Genomic DNA, 26,917 nt, shown 5'->3' with positions numbered 1-26,917 from the left:
CAGATGGTAGTTTCTTAAAAGTTAGTTGCAATGTGGAATCTGAAACCATATCAATGAACTTTTCATACTCCATTAAAATCCAAATATTTTCCAAACGTCCAATGCATGATGTCAAAAAACACCTGTTAAGGTGCCATATGATTCCTTCTGGAAAATAAGAATGATATTATAAATAGAAAATAGATGGCATATATTGAGTGCCTATTGATATATCTGGTACTATTGTAAGTCCTTTTTGTATATTAAATTTTTTAATCCTTATAACATAAAAGGTTACCATTTTCATCTCCCATTTATAGAAAAAGGAACTGAGGCACAGAAAAGTAAATTCATTTGCCCAAAGTGACAAACCTAGTAAGAGGGAGAGACAAGATTTGAACCCAGGAAGTCTAGACTTAGAGTCCAGACTCTTAACCACTATACTAGGTATGCAAACCTTCTGCATTTATTTGTATATATTTTGTAAATAAAATATTAGATATTTAGTGTGTGTTTGTTGAGAGGAGGATGAGAATGGGCAGTTATGAAGTAGCAAGAAGAATGCCTGTTCTAAGCAGATGGGCCCTTTCCCCTACTCTGCATCTTTGTAGAAGCTTTACCCCTGACATTGCCAGCACCAAACAATCTGCAAAGCACATTTAAATCATGTTTGTAATAACCATATGCTTCCCACCATATGCATTTTATTGTACGTGATTCAGTCAACAACATTGTTACATAGTACACTTCACTTCCAGGTTTATAACAATGAATTCAGGAAACTTAAGTAACTCTGTTTTTAAACAGACTTAAATTGCAGGTGTACATGTGTTCAGAGTTTACTTCCTAAGCAAGACTTAAGGCACCACAGGCCTCCTTGCCTCATACATGAGCTATCATGAGCTAGGTAAGTTCCTGAGCAAGCAAAATTCGCCAAGTACGTTGAAGCTGTCAAGGTCCTGTTATGCATCACAAAGACAAGATGGCCAATGAAAATAAGTGGCCAGGCAGCCCAACAATAAACATTTATTGAGGACCAACCATATAATAAATGTTGTGTTAAATACCAAGACCTCATCTGTGTGGGTTTCTGTCTTCAAGAGTTCATAGCCTAGTTACAATCCATAGCTCCCAATGATGGTTTTCAAGCTCTGTTCTGCATTGCCCCAGGTTCTGTGCAGGTGCCTTCAAGGACACCGGAAGGGTGATGGAAGGTTGAGCAGAGTACAACAGGTAGTCTTTTTAGCTCTCTTGCTTTTGGTAATATTCTAGAGTATTTTCTTGAATATTGATTGCCTAAATAACATTTCCATCGGGTTTTTTCTCTGTTAATTTTTTAAACAATTTTATTCACACACCATACAATCCATCCCAAGTGTACAAGCAGTGGCACATAGTTATGCAAAGCACCACAATGTATATGAGAACATTTCCATTTCTTCCACAAAGAAAGAACAAGTGGAGAAAACAAAGGAAAAAAAAAGGAGAAACACAACAAGAATCCCATACCCCTCAGTTATAGCCCCCTCTTAGTGACATTTAACTTTGGTATATTGCCTTTGCTACAATTAATGAAAGAACACTACAGTTTTGCTGTTAACCATAGACCCTAGTTTGCATTAATTGTATTTTTTTCTATATACCATCCCATTTTTAACACCTTGCAGTGGTGACATTCAATTGTTCTCCCTCAAGTAAAAACTTTACTGTACTTGTATATTTAATCACCATCATTGTCCACTCTAGGTTCCACTACATTATACAGTTCCAGTTTTCAGCCTCTATCCTTCTGGTGTCGTACATGCCCCAAGCCTTCATATTTCAACCATAGTCACACTCAGCTTTGTTCATTATACTTACAATATTGTGCTACCATCACATAATATTGTGCTATCATCTGGATCTTTACAGTCAATTCTGTTGTCCATAGGTTTTTGATAAACAAAGGCCAACTAGATTTTTTAAAGTCATCTAACCTCAAAAGAACACTTGTTTTTGAAAAAATCAATAACCTCCATATTTATTCCACCGTTTTCTATCATGCATCAACTCCAGTAACCAAAGTGAAGCTAAAATCAAGCTAGCTTTTTTTCACATGGATGTCCATTTCTCTTTGCTGAATTGAAGGAACTTGAAAATATTAGGTTAATATTTATTTCTGTGTACCTTGTGTTTCTGTTGATTATTAGGTTGTCATAAAAATAGTCTATAAAAGAAGAAAATTTTAATACTGTCATAAATACGTTCCAATATATTGTATATAAAACATTTGAATGCTAATACCTGAGCAGCACCCTAAACTTGAATTGCCTATTTCTATTAGGAAGATGTTGGTCACCAGGCCGTTGTTTTTCCGAAGTGTTTTTCCTGTGCATTATTTCCTGTAGAATTATTTAGTAATACTGAAATCTTTTAGTTTTAAAATATTTTGAAACTTTTGACTAGCATATGTATTGCTACTCAACTCTACACAGTATATAATATTGATATTATTTTTATAATTTTTATATGTTCCCACTTAGATCTGTTTTTTTTTCCATGACAATAGTATTCATTACTACAGTCAACAGACATCCACCAATAACCTACTCTTTATCAGTTACTATATTGATGGTAATGATAGTAATAACAATAATCCTTAATGTTCACTGAATGCTCACTGTAGTATTTCATTGAATCTAATGCCGTCGATTATAAGATGCACAATATTTTATGTACTGCTAATAAAGAGAAAATCCTGCTAATTATTTTTATGCCATCCATTATAAAATATGCCCTAACTTTAGAGATATTAAAGAGTGAAAAACTATCTTTTTTTAGAATTGATGAAATATGACCCTTTACCTGTTAATTAATTTCATTATATTAATCCTATGAGGTATGCACCATCATTACCCTGTTCATATAGAAAGGAAGCTCTGCTATCAAGAGGTTATATCATTTCATAAGGTCAAACAGGTAGCAAGTAGATTTGAGACCAGGCGTCTTAACTCCAGAGCCTGACTCTCGAGCACTATACTGTCCTGCCTTTAGCCAAAGATGAGTAAAACACAGTCACTTCTTGTAAGCAATTCATGGAGAAAGGGAGGAGAAGGAGACAGGTAAATAATTTATGCTATCATGACATAATTGCCATAATAGAAGTGTGCATAAGAGACTATGGGGATATAGAGGAGAGAATGTTTAATTCTGTCTGAGGAGGTGTGTGTGTAAAAAGTCCTTTTCAACTTTCATATGAGAAATGAGCAGATACAGCTTGAAAAATCATATGTAGGTTTTTACACACACACACACACACACACACACACACACACACATATACCTTGTGTTGCCATGACTGTTTTGATCTTGGATTCCTCTTGGTGCAGCTAAGAAAGCAAAATTCAAAACACCATCACTCTCTTTCAAACACATGTTTTATGTTTATATAATTCATATATACATCAAAATTCACAAAATTTATCATATTAAAGTGAATTTCTGGAAAAGCAACATGTTCAGAATAGCTAAGTAAATTAACTTTAATGTTTTCACAGGTGCTGGAGAAAATTTGGAGAATACAATGGCAGCCTTTCAACAGTAAGTATGTATAAAGGTACTCTAATTTTTTTTAAGTTTATCTTTAAAATGATGATAATTCACAAAGTGAAGATAAGTATACATGTAGCATCCACCTGTGATAGTTGTTTCTATTTTATTAATTTTATTGTTTGTTTTTAATTAGTCTGAAGTATTTCAAAGAGTGCTTGGCTTCTGTATTACTGAAAAATTAGACCAGAGTTTTGGGTAATCAAAAGATACTATAGTTCCATAGCTGAAAGAAGACATTTATAACAAGGAACATACTGTGTATAATGCTAATTAGTCTTGGAGAGAAATAGAAAAGGAGAAAATTGAACGACTGCTAAAGTGGCTGCTGTTTATGAACAAGATTAAGTATCTTTCTATACAGTAATTTTTGTACAGAACTGAATCTTCAATCTGGTCTTTCTTTTTTGAAGCCTTTTGGGTAGTTGATCTTATTTTTGGAATAAGTTAAAGTTTTTTTCTACTTGTAAATTATTCATATTTCATAGAGATGTCTTTTGGAGCACTGCAGCAGGAGAGGCAGGAATGAAAGCTGGTGGATCCCTTCCTCATTCTTTGTCTTAGAGTAAATGATTATCATTAGTCAGTGGTAATGGTGAGAACACTATTTTCCTTTCCCTGAATATAATTGGGGCTAAGAAATCTGGAGAATTTGATTTAAGTTTTTGTTTTGCTTCTCATCCATTCAAAGACATTTTTGAGATTATTTTTCCTGTTGTCAGGTCCAAATATACTGCTTCTCTATATGCTAGTTTCATCCACATCCTCTCCTCCTTCTATTTGTCATCCCTTACTCTTCCTGTTCTATAACATGTTGCCTTATGACTGTGATCTCAAAAGTCTCTTACAGCTCCAAAATTCAAAATCTTCCTCCTGTCACAGACTGTGAAACAATACTTTATACTATTTAAATTCTCTTTTCTACTGATACTTCATATATATATTTAGCTTTATATATTTAGCTAAATATATATCTATATATACAATCTCATGTGTACAACCCCCACTGAGATGCACACATGCACACACAAAATTATTTGTCAGATATTTGTTGATTATGATGTAGGTGAAACGTATGACTTGGAAAAAACTGCTTATAACTTTGAGTGATTCCATCATTCTTTAGGTTTAAAGTATATTCTTTTATAAGATTTTCCCCACATTTTTTGTTTAATTTTTTCCAACCACCCTTTTTTATGGAATAAAAACAGTGAGTTGTCTAACAAGTTTTTCTAAGGGCGATGCATTTGAAAATGTCAAAAGTAGTTTTTATTTTTGAAGAATTTTATACTCTGAAAATTTTTTGATATTCTAAGTTTATCTAATTTGCTAAATATATTACATTTGCCATCTTTAGCAGTTTTTATATCTTTCTTTTTTTACTCAAATAGTAACTAATGAGAAGTGTACAGTCTTCTCTTTTTAGTTTTTTTGGAGGCTTTTCTGGTACTTTGGAAGAAAAGTGGAACTCTTCTGCATGTTATTATAAATGTTTGCTACAGGTATTTATTTGTAAGGCTCCTTGTTAATTGACTTTGAAATCTGTATAAAGCCTAAATCAAACAGGCCTTAGTTTTTTTTTTTTAATTTAATAAATTTCATTTTGAAATAAATTCAATCTTACAGGAACAGTTCCAAAAACAGTACAAACCCCATACATAGAACTCCATCATACCTCAACCCCCCTCCCCTGATACTCCGATTCACCACCTTTAACATCCTGTCACACCACCGTTTCTTTCTTTCCCTTCCTCTCTCCCTCCCTCCCTCCCTCTCTGTCTATCATCCATCATCTATTGCTCTGTCCTCTGAACATATGAGAGCAAGCTGCACATATCATTGAACAAACAATATAATTCACATATACCTTTCCCATGGACAAGAACATTCTTTTATGCAGTCTCATTAAGTGCAGTTAAGAAGTTCAAGAAATTCAACATTGATATAAAGCTTACATTCTATATTTCCTTTTTTTTTTTTCTTGTGTCCCATCTGTGTCCCTTTGAGCCTCTTCTCCTCCATCCTCAGATCCCATCCAGGATCATCCTTGGCATTTAATTATCATCTATTTAGACTGTCTTTTTTTTTTTTTTTCAATTGTGGAAACATATATATAGCCTAAATCTTCCCATACCACCCCCTCCCTAGCATTCCATTAGTGAGATTAATCACATGTAGAATGTTGCAATGCTATCACCTTCCCACCATCCATTTCTAGAAGTTTCCCTTCACCCCAGACAGAAACCCTACTCTCATTTCTTAACTCCCCATTGCCCCTTCCCCCCACTTCTCAGAACCCCTACTCTACTTTTCATTTCTATGGTCATATTCTCTGATACTTTCTTTGTGTTTACCATGGGGCTTAAATTTAACATCTTAAATCTATAACTATCTTGTTTTTCTTTGATACCAACTTCACTTCAATATGACATGTAAACTATGTTCCTATACTCCATCATTCCTCCACCTTTATGTAGTTCTTGTCAAAAATTACATATTTTACATTGAGTCCAAAACCACTGATTTATCATTACAATTTATGTATTTTAGATCCTGTAGGAAGTAAATAGTGGAGTTATAAGTAAAAAATACAGTAGTATTGGTATTTATATTTACCATATGATCTTTACTGGAAATCTTTATTTCTTCATGTAGTTTCAGTCAATTGTTTAGTGTGCCTGCCTTTCAGTCTGCTCAACTCCCCTTAGCATTTCTTATAGGACTGAATACTGGTGATGAAGTCCCTCAGCTTTTGATTATCCGAGAATGTTTTCGTCTCCCCCTCATTTTTATCTTCCAGGTGTTTGTGAATTCTCCAAGTCTCTGACAGTTATTGACTTCTATTTGTATTCCATCATGGTCAGAGAATGTGCTTTGAACAAATTCTTTTTTCTTTTCTTTTCTTTTTTTTTTTTTTTTTTTTATTGTGGCTTGTTTTTATGTCCCAGCATACGGGCCATTCTGGAGAAAGAGCCGTGATCGCTAGAGAAGAATGTGTGTCCCAGTGATCTGGGATGTAATATTCTATATATGTCTGTTAAAATTCTCTGTATCTCTCTCTCCTTTCTTTGTTTCTCTGTCGGTAGGGCTCCCTTTAGTATCTGAAGTAGGGCAGGTCTTTTATTAGCAAAATCTCTCAGCATTTGTTTGTCTGTGAAAAATTTAAGCTCTCCCTCAAATTTGAAGGAGAGTTTTGCTGGATAAAGTATTCTTGGTTGGAAATTTTTCTCTCTCAGAATTTTAAATATGTCATGCCACTGCCTTCTCGCCTCCATGGTGGCCTCTGAGTAGTCACTACTTAGTCTTATGTTGTTTCCTTTGTATGTGGTGAATTGCTTTTCTCTTGCTGCTTTCAGAACTTGCTCCTTCTCTTCAGTATTTGACAGTTTGATCAGAATATGTCTTGAAGTGGGTTTATTTGGATTTATTCTATTTGGAGTTCGCTGGGCATTTATGCTTTGTGTATTTATATTGTGTAGAAGGTTTGGGAAGTTTTCCCCAACAATTTCTTTGAATACTCTTTCTAGACCTTTACCCTTCTCTTCCCCTTCTGGGACACCAATGAGTCTTAAATTTGGACGTTTTATTTTATCTATCGTATCCCTGAGATCCATTTCAATTTTTTTTATTTTTATTTTTTTCTCCATTCTTTCTTTTGTTCTTTCATTTTCTGTTCTGTGGTCCTCAAGGAGGCTGAGTTATTGTTCAGCTTCCTCTAATGTTGTATTATGAGTATCCAGAGTCTTTTTAATTTGGCCAACAGTTTCTTTAATTTCCATAAGATCTATTTTTTAATTTACTCTTGCAATATCTTCTTTATGCTCTTCTAGGGTCTTCTTTATGTCTTTTATATCCTGTGCCATGCTCTTCTTCATGTCCTTTATATCCTGTGCCATGCTTTTGTTGCCTGTCTGTAGTTCTTTGATTAATTGCGCCAAGTACTGTGTGTCTTCTGATCTTTTGATTTGTTTGGGTTTGGGTTCTCCATATTGTCCGGTTTTATCATATGCTTTAAGAGTTTCAGTTGTTTTTGGCCTCTTGGCATTTGCTTTACTTGATCTTTAATTTGTCAGAATTGCAGCTTGGTGGCGTACACTTTCTCTAGCTAACCAGCAGATGGCGTCCGTGAGTTACCTGTTCCCCTCAAGTCAGTTCTCCCCAACTTTGTCTTTGTGATGTGTGGGGATCTGATTCTTGTGGGGTCCAGTTGGTGCACTTAATTTGGGTGTGTTGTCGGTGCTGTCTGCCCTGAATGAGGGGCGTGTGTCTGAGTGGTTAGGGAGGAAGAGTAGCTTTAATAATCAAACCTCCCAGGTGTTCCCAGATATTTAAGGCTGTTCTCTGCCGCTGACCCAAAAGTCCTTGGTATTGGCATAGGTTCCCTGGGATTTCCGAGTGGTTCCCCCTTCCCTTCTCTGCTCTTCCAGGACCTCTGTTGAGGTGGGGAGGGCCGTGCCACATCAAAGTGCACGCCAGCCTCCAGGAAAGCTCTGGGACACCAGACTGGTGCAGGGGCGTTCCCAGCCCGCTTCAAAGATGATTGAATGGGACGCGTTAACTTCCCTCTTTCCGCACAGCTCCGCACTCCCAGCTCCAGGACAATCAGCGTGGATGTATTAAAGGCCACTGTCCATGGTGGATATTGTGGCGTGTATGCGGTGCTGCAGGAAAGACTCCCTGTCATACTGGGTTTCTTGGCGCGGCTCTGTGCTGTGGGTTCGGCCCCGGGCAGGAGTGCCCCTGCCTGCTGGGGAGATGGCTGCAAGTCGTGCATTTTTTTCTCCTTTTGGCTCCCCTTTGCTCCCCTGGGCCCGAGACAATCAGCAGTGGGTGTGGGAAGGGGTATCCTTCATGCCAGACACCAAGGCGTTAGCCCAGCCCGCTCCCGTTGTATCTGCAGCTGCTCCCGCTTTTTTTTAAAGAACTAGTCCATCTTCAAACACCAGCCCACTGTTTCCCCACACCGCAGCATGGCCGAGGGACTTTCAGCTGACTCACTCACTCGTTTCAGAATGCAGACTCCTGGTTTCACCAAATGCACGGTCCCTGTAGATTTAGCAGACCTTGTCTGGCTGGTGCTACTCTGGAAGTGGTATTCTGGGTCACTTTCTGGTTTTTATCTAGTATTTTTCATGGAGGTGTTTTTTTGCCCTGTCTCACCTAGCCGCCATCTTAGGTTCTCCTCCCTAGGCCTTAGTTTTAACCTTTTTTCTTTTTAAGTTTTGTTGTTGTTGATGGTGGTGTTTTGCTTATTATTTTGTTTGTTTGGTCTTATAAATAAGTGCTCTTACTATCAATAAGTACTCTTTTTTATTGTCATACTTTTTTTTCATTTACAGATTTACTTTTCATATGATAACATACATTCCCTAATTTTTTTTTTCAAGCTGTAGACAAACATATAGTATAATTTCCTTTCTCAATAGAAATGATAGAGAATATTGGGTTGTCAAGATTTTGGAGAAGAGTAATTAAACAGCCTTCTTTTTTATTCCTGTTTTATCTTGCTGTCCCGACAGTGAACTAGGAAGAGAAGTAGATAGTTCTACTGTTTTTTTAAATTGCTAGGACACTTAGAAGTTTTTTATTTGTTTGTTTTTAAGCATGCCTGCTTTATGAACAACAAGAAAAATTTATTTAGACATACATATATTAAAAGATAAAGAGTTAATACAGAATCTGCAGAAGAGAGATTAAATGTGGTATAATCTTGATAGGATGAGTAGTTGAGGGAAAGACAGGTAAAAAGATAATGACCAGCTGAAACTTTATATCTTATTTATGTACATATTTAGAGAAGATATTAGAAAAAGTATAAATAGTTGGTGTGGGAAGCTTGGTTAAGATTAATCAGGAAATTGAGATGATACCAAGTCTAGAAGAGTTATTATTTGATAGACAGTAAGAAGCTATTTTAAAAATGTGAAATGTTTGAGATTAAGATGTAAGGGTATGTGGCAAGGAATGTCTCGGTAATAGAAAGGACCTAGAAATGTATGGCAAATTAATTCCTTTTGTTACAGTGGGGCTAAAGAATTAATTAGTGAAATACTTGTATCTTACAATTGTATAAAAACTGGTTTATTGTGGTTTATAAAATGTTTCTACAAACACCATCTCCCTTAGATTATGAATATGGCTCTCTGTGATCCATTAGGAGCAGAAATCTTTTCTTATTCATCTTAGTCCCTAACACCTAGCTCAGGGTCTGACACCAGAAGGTCTCACTGGTTGCTTACTGAGTGAGATGTGTAATGGAACACTCGAGAACAAAGCAGTATTAGCAGAAGACAGATGAAGCAGCAGGGCCCCATCCATAGTGAGCATAGAGCTAAAAACTTAGGAATTGTGCTACACACAGAAACATGCACAGTCACACGTAGTCACACAGTCACTAATCCCTTGGATACTTAAAATCTGTTTTTAAGCACTAATAAAACTAGGTTATGAAACCAGGCTGTCTTTGTAAATACCCATGGGACAGTTTGTTCCCTATGGTGTTAACGTGAATGGTAAGAGAAAGAAGCAAATTATATTAGCAAATAACTAGAAGTTGGCAGACAATCAAAGTAATTAATCAGTGACCTGGTTCTCATGATAAATCTTCTATAGTATCTAATTGATACAATGATAATTATCTCATCTATGAAATGGGAATAATAATACAACCTCAATGTTGTATGGATTAAGGGAGATTCCTCAGTATAGGAGCTGTTTTAAGGTGATATGCACTGTCTTTGTGGAGTTTCAGGTACTTTACACATCTTTTAGAGTTAAAGTTTTTATTTTTCTGGAAATGCTCTCTAACTTTTTTATTGTGTTTGTGATCAGCTTATCAGAAATTCAGCTATAAAATATCTGGTGTTTTAATTGAGGGAGATGTATGATTTTATCTGTAGAAAAATTTGAAGGCCAAAGTGATGAGAGATTTTTCTGTTCTATGTTCTAGCTATTTATGTACCAAATTCAGAATAATTTTGCTAGGATAATTTACAAATTATCCTAGATACATTTACTGTTGCTCTAAATTTTAATTTATTAGCTTGTTAATGAAATAAACATACAATAAATAGACAATATTTTTCATATAATTCCTAAACATTTCTAAAAATAGACAACATATCAGTTAATGGCAAACTTCATACTTAGAAACATATTTTTAGGTAATTAGTATCATTTTTTTAAATGTAGGAAAATATAGAGAAGAAAACCAAAAGTCTCTTAACTTTTCGTCTAGTGTTCTTTCCATTATATTGGGTTGCCAGAATTAAGGATAGTTGATTATGGAAAGGAGGCAACATGATTCTCTTATTCTAAATTCACTTAGAATATTTTCACATCAATAAATCATAGTAGATGACAGTGTTGAAATATTTTAGTATTATAGTTGGTTTGTTGTTGTTGTTATTTTGCTTTGTAACTCCAAACTTTTACATCTGATATATGTAACCTAAATATTTACGTAAGTTTCAGAATTTCATTCTTCTTCTTTTTTTATTTCTCCAGTGCAGTTACAGTTGGAACTGATATGCTGGAATTAGACTGCCATATCACAAAAGATGAACAAGTTGTAGTATCACATGATGAGAATCTAAAGAGATCAACTGGGGTCAATGTAAACATTTCTGATCTGAAGTACTGTGTAAGTAAAAATGCATGATAATGAGATTTTTTAAAACAGTGATACCAGATATTAAATAAATACTAAAGAATAAATCATATGATTAAATAATAAATGTCAAAGGAAATTTTTAAAACTATTCTGATTTTCCCAGTGAGGAATCCTACTGTATACAAACATATATCGAGACTTGCTTTTATAAATGTTTTAATAAAACTGCCAAAGTCCTCAAATGTAAAACTACTAAAGTTTAACTTGTTAGAAGTATTATATAATTTATTTGATTCAGGTTAAAAATATAAATAAGTTTTAGTCCTTAGGCATAGGAAAGGACCCTTTAAAAATCTGATTGTTATGGTTTATATGCTCATTATAGTAAATATTGAAAAATGGAAGGAAATTTAATGGCTAATTTTACCACCTAAAGAAAACTTAACAGGGTACTATCTGTATATTTTTTTACATAGTTGTGGTCTCACTGTATATTATGTGTATTATGTTTTTAAACTCTTCAGCATTATAGCATGATAAGCATCTTTGCATACTTATTTTTCATAAACATTTCAAATGACTGCATATTATTCTATTGAGTAGCTACATCATTATTTTTAATCATTCCTCTCTTGTTGAACATTTGGATTGGTTCTAAATTTTCACCACTATAGATAGTTCTGCACTGAACATCTTTTTGCATAAAGACAAAGCTTTCTCTATGTTTTTATTTAGATACTTACATAAAGAAATTTATAATTATATAAAGACATATATAAAGATATTTTTAGTTATTAAAGGTATTTAAAGAAAAAAGTTTTTTTTTCTATTTTTAAAATTATTTCTGTAAATAAACTCCCAAAAGGGAAATTATTGGGTAAAAGATTAGGAATACTATCGTTTCTGAATATATATTGCAAGTTGCTATTGACATCTTGCTTTTTAAGAGTTCTAATACCTAGGTTTTAAAAGAAATCCCCTTTTGCTGTAAGACACTAAAATACTTGGTTTGTTTTTGAGAGCTAACTTTCTTTAAATCATGTCTTTTTAAGGAGCTCCCACCTTACCTTGGGAAATTGGATGTCACATTTCAAAGAGGTAATAATTTCCATCTTCAGCTTACTCGTTTCCATTAAAGTGTATTCATTTATGTTAAGAAGCAGATATACTTGTGTGTGTTCTCTTGTCATAGTAAGTTCCAGCTGAAAGTACTGCCCTCAAAGCTTGCTCTTTTAGCCCTACGAACCTGAAACTTTGATGGGCTTCTGACCTTAGGATGATCAGACCCAAAGACTTAACTGGCTCAATCTATTTAAATCCACATACAGATAATTTAAACTCAAACACTAACTACAGGAAATCTGTATACTTTGAAACACTTCTAAAGCTTCAAATTCTGGAGTACCACTATAACTTGTAAAAATCATTTCTTATAAATATAAAAAAGAATAAATGAAAGTAAATTGAAGGGACACCTTTAAGATCCTTACTGATTCTGTAACATTTGATTCTATGTCGTTTGGCTGCACCATATTTTAAATTAATAAAGAGAAGTCTATTACCTAAATAAACCATCGATTTCCTAGTCATCTTCACTTTTTAATCACTAGCGTAGCAGCTTTTTTTTTGAGGGAATATTTCTCGCAAATATGCATGTTCCTTATCCCTGCATGTTAAAAAGAAAATATGCTACCTTGAGATACAGGTGTTGAGCAGGTGTAGGCTCCTCACTATCACCAATCTGCCTCACATTTTGAATGATTCAAATGTATACCTCAGTAAAACTACAAGACGCTACATGGCATGGACCTTGATATGGCTTGTAAATAAGTTATTAAATGTCAAGGATCTATTATTAATTGATTTTCAAAAAGAACTATAACTGCTCAGTGAACTAGATTTAAAATTGGCCAATGTAATTTTTCCTTAATATGGAAATTTTGGAAAGCCAAATAAAAATCAGAAAATTGTTTAAATTAGCTAACTCTGAAGGATGTTTAAATTTGATGGATGCTTGAGTTTACCTTCTAGGTAAGTGTGATTAAACTGTGTTGGTTTGAAGAAACCCTTTATTCATTCTTGTAATTAAGAGCATTATACTTGCCAAGTAGTACTAATACTTGTGTCCATTGTGGACTTGTGATGGTTAAGAAAATTTCAGCAGTGAAATTTTTCTTACTTTCCCTTATACAGCAAAAATCAAAACCCCCAAAGATTTAAAAAAATATATTTTGAGGAAAAAAAAGTTTAAAAATTTTCTAGTTTTGTATTTTCCAAATCATACTACTATAAAACTTTGAATATGAAGAGACCTTTGAGACCATCTAATCCTGTCTCCTCCTATTATAGATGAGGAAGCTGAGGACAAAAGATGCAAATTAACTTATCAAGGTCATACAACAAATAAATGGCAGAGCTAGGAATTGAAACTAGGTATCCTCCTTACCAGACCAGTGTTAAGCTACACCAGTGTTGAGCTACACCATACTACCTCTCCATCTGAACAGTCTCCTCAAACTAATATTAATAGCAATATTATGTACTCAAGTTTTAGACAACTGTAAAGAATAATAAACTTTTACTAATATCACATTCAACTAAAAACTGACTTTAGACTGTGTCCCAAATGTGAAGTTTACTGCATTTGAAGTAAATTAATATTTGGTACTAGATAAACTTGATTCAGATTAATCAGAAATTGTTTAGTTTTTTTCATCCTACTCTTCTGCTCAGAATCTTCCTTACTTTTCTTTAAACTAGAGAGAGACTTTCAACTTTTCGAGGAATACCATTTCGGGCTTCTTGCTCTCTTTGTAGTTCACAACTTTAATGGAGACGTAATTAAGTGTTTTCTTTTAAAATGCGCTTTGATGTGTCACAGACCACATTAAGTAAATGTGAGCAGTCTTCCCTGGGGGGAGGGGAACTAGAGGCTTGGGGGAGGAGCTTAAGCTCCAGCTGCTATCCAAATTCAGCAACCGGGCCCAAGTCCCTGGTGTGGTGGTGCCGCCGCAGGACACCGTCTAGGTACAGACACCACTCACTTGTTTGCTTGGCAGAAGGCCACTCACGTAAGTGGCAGCAGGGGATGGAAGCAGAGAACGGGGGCAGCTATCCCCTGCCACAGGCTCAAGCTTTTTATACGTTTCTATTTCAACAAGTGATTGTGAATGAGCAACACATGCCGGCAAAAGTTTCAGTCCCAGCTCCTGCTCAGGAACCTGTACGAGAAACTCCAAAAGGAAGGAAAAGAAAACCCAGAAAAACAGAAACAAAAAAAAACGTGCTAAGCCAAAAAAATCTGACAAGTCCACAAAAACAAAAGAAAAACCAGAGAAAAGTACAGGTACATTTAAAGTGAAAAGTAGACCGTTTTATTTTTCAGAAGCTGAACTTTTGACCAAGACTGTCCCTGATATTTTGACCTGCAATCTGAACCTTGTGATTACTGGCATAAACCCAGGACTGATGGCTGCTTGCAAAGGGCATCATTACCCTGAACCTGGAAACCGTTTCTGGAAGTGTCTTCTTATGTCAGGGCTGAGTGAGTTCCAACTGAATCATGTGGGTGATCATACTTTACCAGGAAAGTATGGTGTTGGATTTACCAACAAGGTGTAAAGGACAACACCAGGCAGCAAGGATCCTTCCAGTAAAGAATTTCTGGTGCAGAAATTAGAGAAATATCTGCCATGAATAGCAGTGTTTAATGGAAAATATATTTATGAAATTTTTAGTAAAGAAATTTTTGGAGTAAAGGTTAAGAATTGAGGCTTCAACCCCATGAGATCCCAGACACAGAAATTCTCTGCTATGTTATGCCATCATCCAGTGTAAGATGTGCTCAGTTTCCTGGATCCCAGGACCAAGTTCATTCTACATAAGCTGAAGGACTTAAGAGATCAGTTGAAAGGGATTGAATGAAACACAGACGTTCAGGAGTCGCAATATACATTTGACTTACAGCTTGCCCAAAAAGATGCAAGGAAGATGGCTGTTAAGGAACTAAAATACGATCCGAGTTGAGAAACAGCATATGGTGGTGCTAGTGGGGAAAACCCATACATTAGTGAACCATGCAGCTTCTCTTCAAATGGACTAACAGCTGACATGGCACAGTTAAGTGGAGAATCAACTTTCAGTGACATTCCAAATGGGCAATGGATGACTCAGTCATTTACAGACCAGATTCCAGACTTCAGTAATTGTGGGATGCAAGAACAGGAAGAAGGAAACCATGCTTAAGAATAGTGTTTCTCCCTTTTTAGGTTCTAAAGAATTGGGGTAGCCGGTGGTGGATACCTGAAACTATCAAACTACAACCCAGAACCTATGAATCTCAGAGACAATTGTATAAAAATGTAGCTTATGAGGGGTGACAATGGGATTGGGAAAGCCATAAGGACCACACTCCACTTTGTCTAGTTTATGGATGGATGAGTAGAAAAATAGGGGAAGGAAACAAACAAACAAACAGACAAAGGTACCCAGTGTTCTTTTTTACCTCAATTGCTCTTTTTCACTTTAATTATTATTCTTGTTATTTTTGGGTGTGTGCTAATGAAGGTGTCAGGGATTGATTTAGGTGATGAATGTACAACTATGTAATGGTACTGTGAACAATCGAATGTACGATTTGTTTTGTATGACTGCGTGGTATGTGAATATATCTCAATAAAATGAAGATTAAAAAAAAAAGAATAGTGTTTCTCGTCGCTGTTTAAATGCTGCAGTTTTAATGCAGTTGTCAAGAAGTGGACCTCATTTCACTAGCTGAAGAGTTTTATTAGCATTTTACTCTAGTGGTATAATCATAGTACAGAACCATTGAGTGGTAGAATCAACTATGGGAACTTTGTAGTTTGGAATAAGAAAGTAGGGTTTTTTTGTAAATGAGTTTTGTATTTGAATTAACCATCATTTACAGTTTTTATAAACTGTAATTTTTTTTCATAAACTATATTTTGTTTATGAAAAAATGTATTTTCTTTTGGGAGTCATTTTTAATCTGTAATTTTAAAGTGCAACAATCTGAATATTTATAGTTGATCCTTAACTGTGCATAAATCTAGATGCACTGTTATCCCTTTTATGCCTAAGAAGGACATGATAATAAGAATTGCCACTGGTAAAGAGACAAATGTGTTGGTTTTCATATATAAAGTTAACCCTCAGTGGAGCCTCATTTGGTAGTTTTTAGAGGTGTGTCATGGGTTCTTTGAGTCATATTCACACTCAGACCTCTTTGCTTTACCAATGGCCAACATTTGTGAGAGATGCTTAGTATTAGAAACATAGAATATGGCCTTGCTTCAGGAAAGCTAAATTGATCTTCCCTAACAGTGTACTGAACCCTGACTTTGGCTTCCTCATCCCTGTGTGTTTATCCTCTAGAATTAACTAGACTATTCTGATGGGAAGGTAAGCTCCAGGGAATGCAGTAGACCTTTTAAATTTTGACACGTCATCTGTGCTTTACTTGAGAAACATAAATTTGGTAGGGAAGAAACTATCTCAATATCTATCACTATTCTGATTTTATCCTCCTTGGCATTATGGATGTGACATGGGAAGTGATAAAAATGAACTTGAAAGCAGAGCAACAAGATACTGGAGTTGTTTGATGATCTTATTTAAACTGGGGCTTTATGTATGTGAAATGTACATAAAGTAAATAATACAGAATTCTTTTTGCTAAGTAAATCTAATAAGCAGACAATTTTAAAAATCCTTTCTCTGCGTCATTTGAGTTCGTTACTGTGGGCTAAGTGAACCTTGTAGAAAGGGTAGTTTAAAGTTTGTACCTCTGTGATTTTCTAATGCATTTTCCGTGGTGCTACAAATAGTCCAGAACTACTAAGTCTGGTGAGTATTCAGAAATGCTATTTGCATTCACTCCTAATGAATCTGAATATTCTGATTTCATACATACCCCAGGAAGGCATGCTGTTTTTTTTCAATATGAAAATATTTATGAAGTGGTTTGTTGTTTTTTTCCAGGAAGTTATATGGCCTGTTTTTTTTCTTTATAACAAATTCTTGTTGTGAACTTAACATGCTTTTTAGTTGTGGCTATGATGGAATTCTTTTTTCATTAAGTCTAGGTCAAGCTGTGTAAAAGTGACTTGTTATTTAAATGTTGTACTGAACTGCTGTTTACATGTACGTTTTCTGTGGGTGTTTTAAAGTACCTTGCATCAGGGATTAGAAGCAATCAAATTATTTTTTCATGGGACTATGTAAGGCATGTAATTAGTTATTGCTTTGGTATATAATCATTAAAGCTTTACAATAGAATTTTTGAGTGGGGAAAATTCTCTTTAAATTATGATGGACTCTCACTTGAGAATAAGGTTGAAGATTTTTGAAGCAAACAGTAATGGTGTTTTTCATTAAATGTGACCAAAGTGTAGTGAATGTTGATTTATCCTGTATATGACAGGCTAATACTTCAATTAAATAATATTGGAAAAATTTTTAAATTCTTTTGAAAGTCTGATTGTTTTTACAATAAAAAATATTAAGAGCAAGAAAAAGAATCAAATATCTAGGAATTAACTTAACCAAAGATGTAAAAGGACCTGTACGCAAAAAACCACAAAACATTGCTAAAAGAAATCAAAGAAGACCTAAACAAATGGAAAGACATTCCGTGTTCATGAATTGGAAAGCTAAGTGTTGTTAAGATGTCATTTCTGCCCAAATTGATCTATAGATTCAATGCAATACCAATAAAAATTCTATCAACCTACTTTGCTAAAATGGAAAAGCTAATTACCACATTTATTTGGAAGGGAAAGCACCTAAAATAGCCAAAAAACATCTTTAAAAAAAAGAATGAAGTGGTAGGACTCACACTTCCTATCTTTAAAGCATATTATAAAACCACAGTGGTCAAAACAGCGTGATACTGGCATAAAGATAGACATACATATTGGTCAATGGAATTGAGTTGAGAATTCAAGAATAGACACTCAGGTCTATGGTCAATTGATTTTTTTTTTTTTTTCATTTTTATTGAGATTGTTCAGATACCATACAATTATCCAGAGATCCAAAGTGTACAATCACTTGCCCCTGGGTACCCTCATACAGCTGTGCATCCATCACACTTAATTTTTGTTCAATTTTTAGAAACTTTTCATTACTCCAGACAAGAAATAAAGTGAAAGATGAAAAAAGAAAAAAAGAAAAGGAAACTCTAATCCTCCCCTATCCCTAACCACCCCTCCTCAATTGTTGACTCATAGTATTGATATAGTACATTTGTTACTGTTTATGAATAAATGTTGAAATGCTACTAACTGTAGTATATTGTTTGTAATAGGTATATAGTTCTTTCCTATATGCCCCTCTATTATTAACTTCTAATTGTATTGTCATACATTTGTTCTGGTTCATGGAAGCGATTTCTAGTATTTGTACAGTTGATCATGGACATTGCCCACCATAGGATTCAGTTTTATACATTTCCATCTTTTGACCTCCAACTTTCCTTCTGGTGACATATATGACTCTGAGCTTCCCCTTTCCACCTCATTCACACACCATTCGGCATTGTTAGTTATTCTCACATCTTGCTACCAACACCCCTGTTCATTTCCAAACATTTAAGTTCATCCTAATTGAACATTCTGCTCATACTAAGCAACCACTCCCCATTCTTAAGCCTCCTCCTATATCTTGGTACTTTATATTTTATGTCTATGAGTTTACATATTGTAATTAGTTCCTATCAGTGAGACCCTGCAATAATTGTCCTAATGTGTCCGGCTTATTTCACTCAGTATATTGCCCTCGAGGTTTTGTCATCAACCCATTTTTTTTAATATGGTTTTGTTCACTCACCATACATTCTATCCCAAGTAAATAATCGATGGTTTTCTACATGGTCATACATTTATGTGTTCACCACCTTCACCACTGTCTATATAAGGGCATCTACATTTCTTCCACAAGGCAGGAGGCAGAGTCAAAGAAGGTAGAGAGGCAAAAGAAAGAGGAAAAAAAAAATGACAGCTAGGAAGCAGCAAAAGGAAAAATAACCTTAAAGTAGAATAAAGAATCAGACAATACCACCAATGTCAAGTGTCTAACATGCCTCCCCTATGCCCCCTCTTATCTGTATTTACCTTGGTATATCACCTTTGTTACATTAAAGGAAGCATAATACAATGATTCTGTTAGTTACAGTCTCTAGTTTATGCTGATTGCATCCCTCCCCGAATGCCTCCCCATTTTTAACACCTTGCAAGGTTGACATTTGCTTGTTCTCCCTCGTAAAAGAACATATTTGTACATTTTATCACAATTGTTGAATACTCTAGATTTCACCAAGTTACACAGTCCCAGTCTTTATCTTTCCTCCTTTCTTGTGGTGTCCTCACATGCTCCCCACCTTCCTCTCTCAACCGTATTCATAGTTACCTTTGTTCAGTGTACTTACATTGTTGTGCTACCATCTCCCAAAATTGTGTTCCAAACCACACACTCCTGTCTTCTATCACCCTGTAGTATTTCCTGTAGGACAGGTGTCTTGTTCACAAAGTCTCTCATTGTCTGTTTGTCAGAAAATATTTTGAGATCTCCCTCATATTTGAAGGACAGCTTTGCTGGATACAGGATTCTTGGTTGGCGGTTTTTCTCTTTCAGTATCTTAAATATATCACACCACTTCCTTCTTGCCTCCATGGTTTCTGCTGAGAGATCCGCACATAGTCTTATGAAGCTTCCTTTGTATATAATGGATCGCTTTTCTCTTGCTGCTTTCAGGATTCTCTCTTTGTCTTTGACATTTGATAATCTGATTATTAAGTGTCTTGGCGTAGGCCTATTCAGATCTCTTCTGTTTGGAGTATGCTGCGCTTCTTGGGTCTGTAATTTTATGTCTTTCATAAGAGATGGGAAATTTTCCTTAATTATTTCCTCTATTATTGCTTCTGCCCCCTTTCCCTTCTCTTCTCCTTCTGGGACACCAATGATACGTACATTATTGTACTTTGTTTCATCCTTGAGTTCCCGGAGACGTTGCTCATATTTTTTCATTCTTTTCTCCATCTGCTCCTTTGTGTGTAGGCTTTCAGGCGTTTTGTTCTCTAGTTCTTGAGTGTTTTCTTCTGCCTCTTGAGATCTGCTGTTGTATGTTTCCATTGTGTCTTTCATCTCCTGTGTTGCGCCCTTCATTTCCATAGATTCTACTAGTTGTTTTTTTGAACTTTTGATTTCTGCCGTATAGATGCCCAGTGATTCCTTTACAGCCTCTATCTCTTTTGCAATATCTTCTCTAAACTTTTTGATTTGATTTAGCATTAGTTGTTTCAATTCCTGTTTCTCAGTTGAAGTGTACGTTTGTTCCTTTGACTGGGCCATAACTTTGTTTTTCTTAGTGTAGGTTGTAATTTTCTGTTGTCTAGGCATGGTTTCCTTGGTTATCCAAATCAGGTTTTCCCAGACCAGAACAGGCTCAGGTCCCAGAGGGAAGAAATATTCAGTATCTGGTTTCCCTGCGGGTGTGTCTTAGAAAATTGCTCCACCCTGTGATGCCTCGGGTCACTGTGCTTTCCTGCCCAGCAGGTGATGCCTGTTAGCCTATAATTCTTGACTGGTGTGAGGAGGTATGGCCGTGTTCCCCCAGGCTCTGGGGCCTGGTTCTGAATGGAAAGGGCCCCACCCCTTTCCTCTTAGAGAAGATAGACCCCCCAGGTGGAGGTCTCATTATCATTTTCAGTGGTCTCTCTCTCTGTTTGTGCTGTCTCCACCCTTCCCAGAGTCACAGCCCTGGAGACTGAAACTGACTGGGGCTTCTTCCCACTGAGCCGAAAAAGAAACAGATAGTCCCCTTCAGACCCAGTCCAAGGCAACCTTCCGGCTCTCCAAGGTCAGTCGTCACCCAAAGCCTCTGTCTGTTTTTTGGGGATGCGTACCTGTAGTAAGCAGTTCACACTCGCTACTTAAAACCCCAGTTGGAGCTCAGCTGAGCTGTATTCGCTTGCTGGGAGAGAGCTTCTCTCTGGCACCATGAGGCTTTGCAGCTCGGGCTATGGAGGAGGGGGTCTCATGACTTGGATCCGCAGGTTTTACTTACAGATTTTATGCTGTGTTCTCGGGCATTCCTCCCAATTCAGGTTGGTGTATGATGAGCGGATGGTCTCGTTTGTCCCCCCGCAGTTATTCTGGATTATTTACTAGTAGTTTCTGGTTTTTTGTAGTTGTTCCAGGGGGACTACTTAGCTTCCACTCCTCTCTATGCAGCCATCTTGCCCCGCCTCCAGTCAATTGATTTTTGAAAAGGCTCCCAAGTCCACTCAACTGGGACAGAACAGTCTCTTCCATAAATGGTGCCAGGAGAACTAGATATCCATATCCAAAAGAATGAAAAAGGATCCCTATCTCACTCCCCACACAAAACTTAATTCAAAATGGATCAAAGACCTAAATATAAGAGACAGTACCATAAAACTCTTATAAGAAAATGAAGAGAAACATCTTCACGATCTAGTGATAGGTGGTAGTTTCCTAGACCTTACACATAAAGCACAAGCAACGAAAGAAAAAAATAGATAAATGGGACTTCCTCAAACTGAATACTTATGTACTCCAAAGGACTTTGTCAAAAGGGTGAAAAGACCGCCGATTCAATGGAAGAAAATATTTGGAAGCCACATATCCCGAATATACAAAGAAATCCTACAACTCAGCAATAAAAAGACAAACAACCCAATTTAAAAAAGGGCAATAGACATTTTTCCAATAAGGAGATACAAATTGGTAAAAAAAAAAAAAAAAAAACACATGAAAAGATGCTCGCGTTCACTAGCTCTTAGGGCAATGCAAATCAAAACCATGATGAGATATCATTTCACACCTATTTGAATGGCCACTGTTAAACAAATAGGAAACTGCAAGTGTTGGAGAGGATGTGGAGAAATAGGAACACTTATTCACTGCTGGTGGTAATATGAAATGATATTGCCACTGTGGAGGACAGTTTGGTGGTTCCTCAGGAAGCTAAGTATAGAGTTGCCCTAAGACTCAGCTGTCCCACCATTTGGCAAATACTTGGAAGATCTGAAAGCAGTGACATGAACAGACATTTCATAGCAGCATTATTCACAATTGCCAAAAGATGGAAACAATCCAAGTATCCATCAACCCAGGAATGGATTAACAAAATGTGGTATATTTATACAATGGAATATTACTCAGCAATAAGAAGGAATGAAGTCCTGAAGTATGCAATAACATGGAAGAACCATGAAATAAGTCAGACGCAAAAGGACAAATATTGTATGATCTCACTAAAATAAGCTGATTGTACTATGTAAACTCACAGACAGAGAATCTAGAATGTAGGTTAACCAGGAGATAAAATGAGTCTAGAGAATGGAAAGCGGTTGCTTTAAGATGTGCAGAATTTTTAAGTAGGTTGAATTTAAATGAGTGGAAGTGGATAGAGGTGACTCTTTGACTGCTAATTTAATTTTTCCACACTTAGAAGCTAACAAAAGTTTTTACTTAGGACAATGCTGGCCAATAGAACTCTCTGCAATGATGGAAATGTCCTGTATCAAGTAAGCAAGATAGCTAATAACAAACCCTTTCATTAACACTTTTTATGTTCCTTTATTACATTTCTTTTTGTTAGAATGTCTAAATCAATTATTGGGAATATAATTAACAGTGCTGAACTGTTTGTGAGTGTGGTTAATAAGGGAAGTTTAGAGTCAAATATATCACCAGAAGGAAAGCCAGAGGTTAAAACATGGGAATGTATAACTCAGTAAACCTTGTGGTGGATGATGACTGTGATATAGAAATATAGAAAGTTTCCTCCATGAACTAGAAAAAATGTATGACACTGTTACAAGGAGTTAATATTAGAGTGTTATATGGGGGGAAAATGTACCTATTGCAGACTGTGGACTTTAGTTAACAGTAATATCTTAATGTTTTTTCATCAACAATGACAAATGCACTACACCAATGCTAAAGATCAATGATAGGGAGAGAGAAAGGGGCCTAGGATGTTTTGGATTTTCTATTTTTTTTCTTTTTTCTTTTTTTTCCTGGAGTAATGAAAATGTTCTAAAATTGATTGTGGTGATGAGTGCACAACTATGTGATGATACTGTGAACCATTGATTGCATACTTTGGATGGATTGTATAGTATGTGAATATATTTCAATAAAATTGCATTAAAAAAGAAAAAAAAATTAAGAATGGTTATCTTTAAATTGAAGGCCTTTTCTGTGTAAGGCTTATCAGTATTCTTTTCCCTTTACCTGAGAACAGTTTACCTTCTGTTACATTTAACATGTAGAATAATATACATAGTGAAAACCATAAAAATTTTTGAGTATTTGATTTTTTCAGACATTCATGTGTTAAAAATGTAGTAGTTCTACAGAAGACAAGACTATCAATCTGTTAAAAAAAATTCGTATGTGGAAAATAAAGTTGAGAATATTTGATTTAGACATTTTAACAAAAAGAAGTAAATGTAATGAAGGAACATAAAAAGTGTTAATGATCTCGCTAAAATAATACAATAACATAATAACATAATACATAAAATCATACAATAACATAACATAAAAAGTGTTATTAGCTATTTCGCTTACTTGAATAGCCTTTTTTCATGGAAAATACATAAGATGGATAATCTGGAGTTGATTTATATAGTTGATGATAATTATTTTGAAGTTCTAGCATTCTGTAGGGACCACTTCACTAATTCCATTTCTCAGCCAGTCCCATGGCATATTCCTTGCCTGTCATTCCTGTTTTTCTGTTGTTTTCCTCTTTCTGCTTTTTACTTTCCCATTTCCCAGCTGATTATCCTCTGCCTAGAACAATACTGGGGACAAACTTCTCTTTCTCCACTCATTTTCTACATTCTATGCTGGCTTCAGGCATCCTAATTTAAATATCTTCAAATTGCTTTGGCACACATTTTTATTTTCTTAGCACACATGTTAATTTCTTTGTTCCGCTATTACTAGATGTAATATTATTGCTTAATATGTCATTTAACTACTTCAAAGCTGGTTCTGACTCTTTGGCCTTTCTAAGTTGATCCTTGTGTACTACATCTTACTTGCATGTGAATAGCTACTGACCCATGGTAATTCTCTTTAACTGCTAATTTAATTTTTCCACACTTGGAAGCTAACAAAAATTTTTACTTAGGACATTGCTGGCCAGTAGAACTCTCTGCAATGATGGAAAAGTCCTGTGTCTATTCATTATGATAGCCAATAGTTATTTGTGGCTTTTGAGCACTTAAAATATGGCTAGTGCAACTGAGGAACTGAATTTTTAATTTTAATTAATTTACATTGAAATATCCCTACGTGGATATTGAACTGTGCAGAATTGTAATATTGTGTTCAGCCATCTTAGGTTATAAATTACAGATATCAGCTTAAACTAGCTTAAAGCAAAAAAAAGGGGGGGTGGTTTTATTGTTTCATGTAACTGGACAGGATGATGATGGTAGATCTGACGTCAAATTACTGGATCCAGGGGCACAAAAAAGTACTTTTTTTTTTGCTTCATATCTTGGTTCTGCTTCTCTAGGTGTCTTGGTTTTATCCTCTTCTAATTCAGATGAATCTTATCCATGCGATAGGGAACCATGGTCACTGATATCCTTCCTACACTCTGATTCCAGAGGCAGTCAGTCCTTATGGGCTTCAAGAAAAAAGTCCAGGGAAAGATACTGATAGGCCCACCTTGGGACATGGTGCTCATCTTGAGACATTCCCTATGGACATAGACATGTGGACATAGCCAGACCTAGCTCATATGCCTACTCCTGAGGGTGAAGGAGAGCAGTACTGCGATTGACAGCACAATTAGAACAATGTAGAATAAGGGAAATACAGTTTTCCAAGGGAAGGAAGGATACTGGGAAGTAAAAGCATTAGCCACCACAAACATAATTTTTTACAGCTCAACCCTTTCAACTTTAAATGTTAGAAACCCATCTCAAGATAGTTTAAACAAAAACATCAATTTATTCATTTTCATAACTAGAAAGTCCAGGGTTATACATCTGCAAGCATGACTCATTCTAGTCCGAGTGGTAATTGGTCTCTCTCTGTCTCTCATTTCTTGGTTCCGCTTTTCTTCTGTGTCTGGTTTATTCTCAGGCATATCATCTCCACATGGAGATGAACCTCTGTGAAAGAATCAAGTGTGTGCCTGAATCTAATCAGCTGAGGATTTCAGGAAACCAGGCCTTCTCTCCCAGTATCCATATTGTTCTGCCCCAAAGTGTCTCAGAGGTGTCATGTAATTACTTTGTGGCCAGGGAAGCAGAACCAGATAGTTGACAGCTTCATCAGAATGACCTGTAGCCCCATCAGAATTATGGGGAGTAGGGAAAAGGCAATAGGAATAGAATATGGAACAGACAAAACAGTAACAGGTTTTTCCTTTCATTTATTTGCCGCTTTTCAGTTGACCCCTTATAATTAATGTAATTTTCTGACGTAGATTTACTTACTTTTTTTTTGGTATACATCTTTGTTTTGATATGCCATACAATAAGGATGGAATAAAGGATTTTTCACTATTTAGTTCTTCACAGATTAGTGGAATTTAAGTTTGAGATGGAAGGAGAAATTTTACAATACAATATGTAGAGTATATATAACTATATAAATGATTAGAGGCAAAAGGGACTAGAAAAACAGTAAAGATAGTAATCTTCAGGAAATATAAAGAATGACTTAAATACCCTTCTAAATTTTCCACAACTCTTGATTTCTTTTAATAAATACATTGACATAATTCTCAACACTTCACCGAATTAGCATGTGTTTCCCTTGCCTGAACATATATCCTCAATCACTGATAAATTTAATGATAATAAAATAGCGAAACTTTAAAAACAATCTCAGTATGCACTGGTAAGGGAATGGTTAAATTAAAATAATTAAATTATACCTAGCTAGTCAAACAAGTATTTTAGTCTTTTAAAATCATAAAAATAGAATAAGATTGGAGGATTATGTCAATGTCAGTATTATGGTTGTGATATTGTACTATAGTTTTGCAAGAGCTTACTATTGAGGAAACTGTGTAAAAGGTACACAGATCGCTCTGTATTAGTTCTTACAACTGCATTTGAATCTGTAGTAAACCTCAAAATAAAAAATTTAATTAAAATTAAAAAAAAATCAATTGTAAACACAGTATCAGCATGAAAATTTTTATTTTCCTTATATAAGATGGGGTTTAAATTTGTAGGCACACTACATTACAGCTATTGTATATTAAATTATGCATAGGTAAAAAGTAGAGGAAGTACACTAAATGGTTACAATGGTTATGTCTAAGTTGAGGGATTTGGGATGATTTTTCTTTTCTTTATACTTTTCATCATTTTGTAAATGTCTTGCAATGAATGTATACTATAACTTTTCTAATCATTAAAAAAATAAAGGTTGTCTTTTAAAAATACATTTTAAAATCTTCCTTTCTCAGCATGCCAATGTGAAGGAAAAGATAACCGAATTCCCTTACTGAAGGAAGTTTTTGAGGCCTTTCCTAACACTCCCATTAACATCGATATCAAAGTCAACAACAGTGTGCTGATTAAGAAGGTACTTGAGGCATTGGCTCCTCTGGGTCTGTTGCATCTGTTTTCACAAACTAAGACTAGAGTAGGTGACTGCGTAGATTGATAATGTTTAAGGAAATGTGATACTCTATAGAGATACATACTGTTC

At 35.4% G+C, this 26,917-nt stretch overlaps 1 protein-coding gene and 1 pseudogene across 1 annotated transcript in view; both read left to right on the top strand.

The window, feature by feature from the left end:
• Positions 1-26,917, top strand: part of GDPD1 (glycerophosphodiester phosphodiesterase domain containing 1) — a 56,935-nt gene that overhangs the window by 14,551 nt on the left and 15,467 nt on the right. The window contains exons 4-7 of the mRNA XM_037809299.1: positions 3,516-3,558; positions 11,074-11,209; positions 12,232-12,277; positions 26,673-26,791. Of these exons, the coding sequence (XP_037665227.1) occupies positions 3,516-3,558; positions 11,074-11,209; positions 12,232-12,277; positions 26,673-26,791 (344 nt within the window). The remainder of the gene's footprint in view (positions 1-3,515; positions 3,559-11,073; positions 11,210-12,231; positions 12,278-26,672; positions 26,792-26,917) is intronic.
• LOC119513848 lies at positions 14,212-15,554 on the top strand (annotated as a pseudogene).

The sequence above is a fragment of the Choloepus didactylus genome, chromosome 18 (assembly GCF_015220235.1).
Source record: "Choloepus didactylus isolate mChoDid1 chromosome 18, mChoDid1.pri, whole genome shotgun sequence".
Classification (NCBI taxonomy): domain Eukaryota; kingdom Metazoa; phylum Chordata; class Mammalia; order Pilosa; family Megalonychidae; genus Choloepus; species Choloepus didactylus.
The sequence above is the reverse complement of the archived record's forward strand: the minus strand, read 5'-3'. Positions and strand labels throughout refer to the sequence as shown.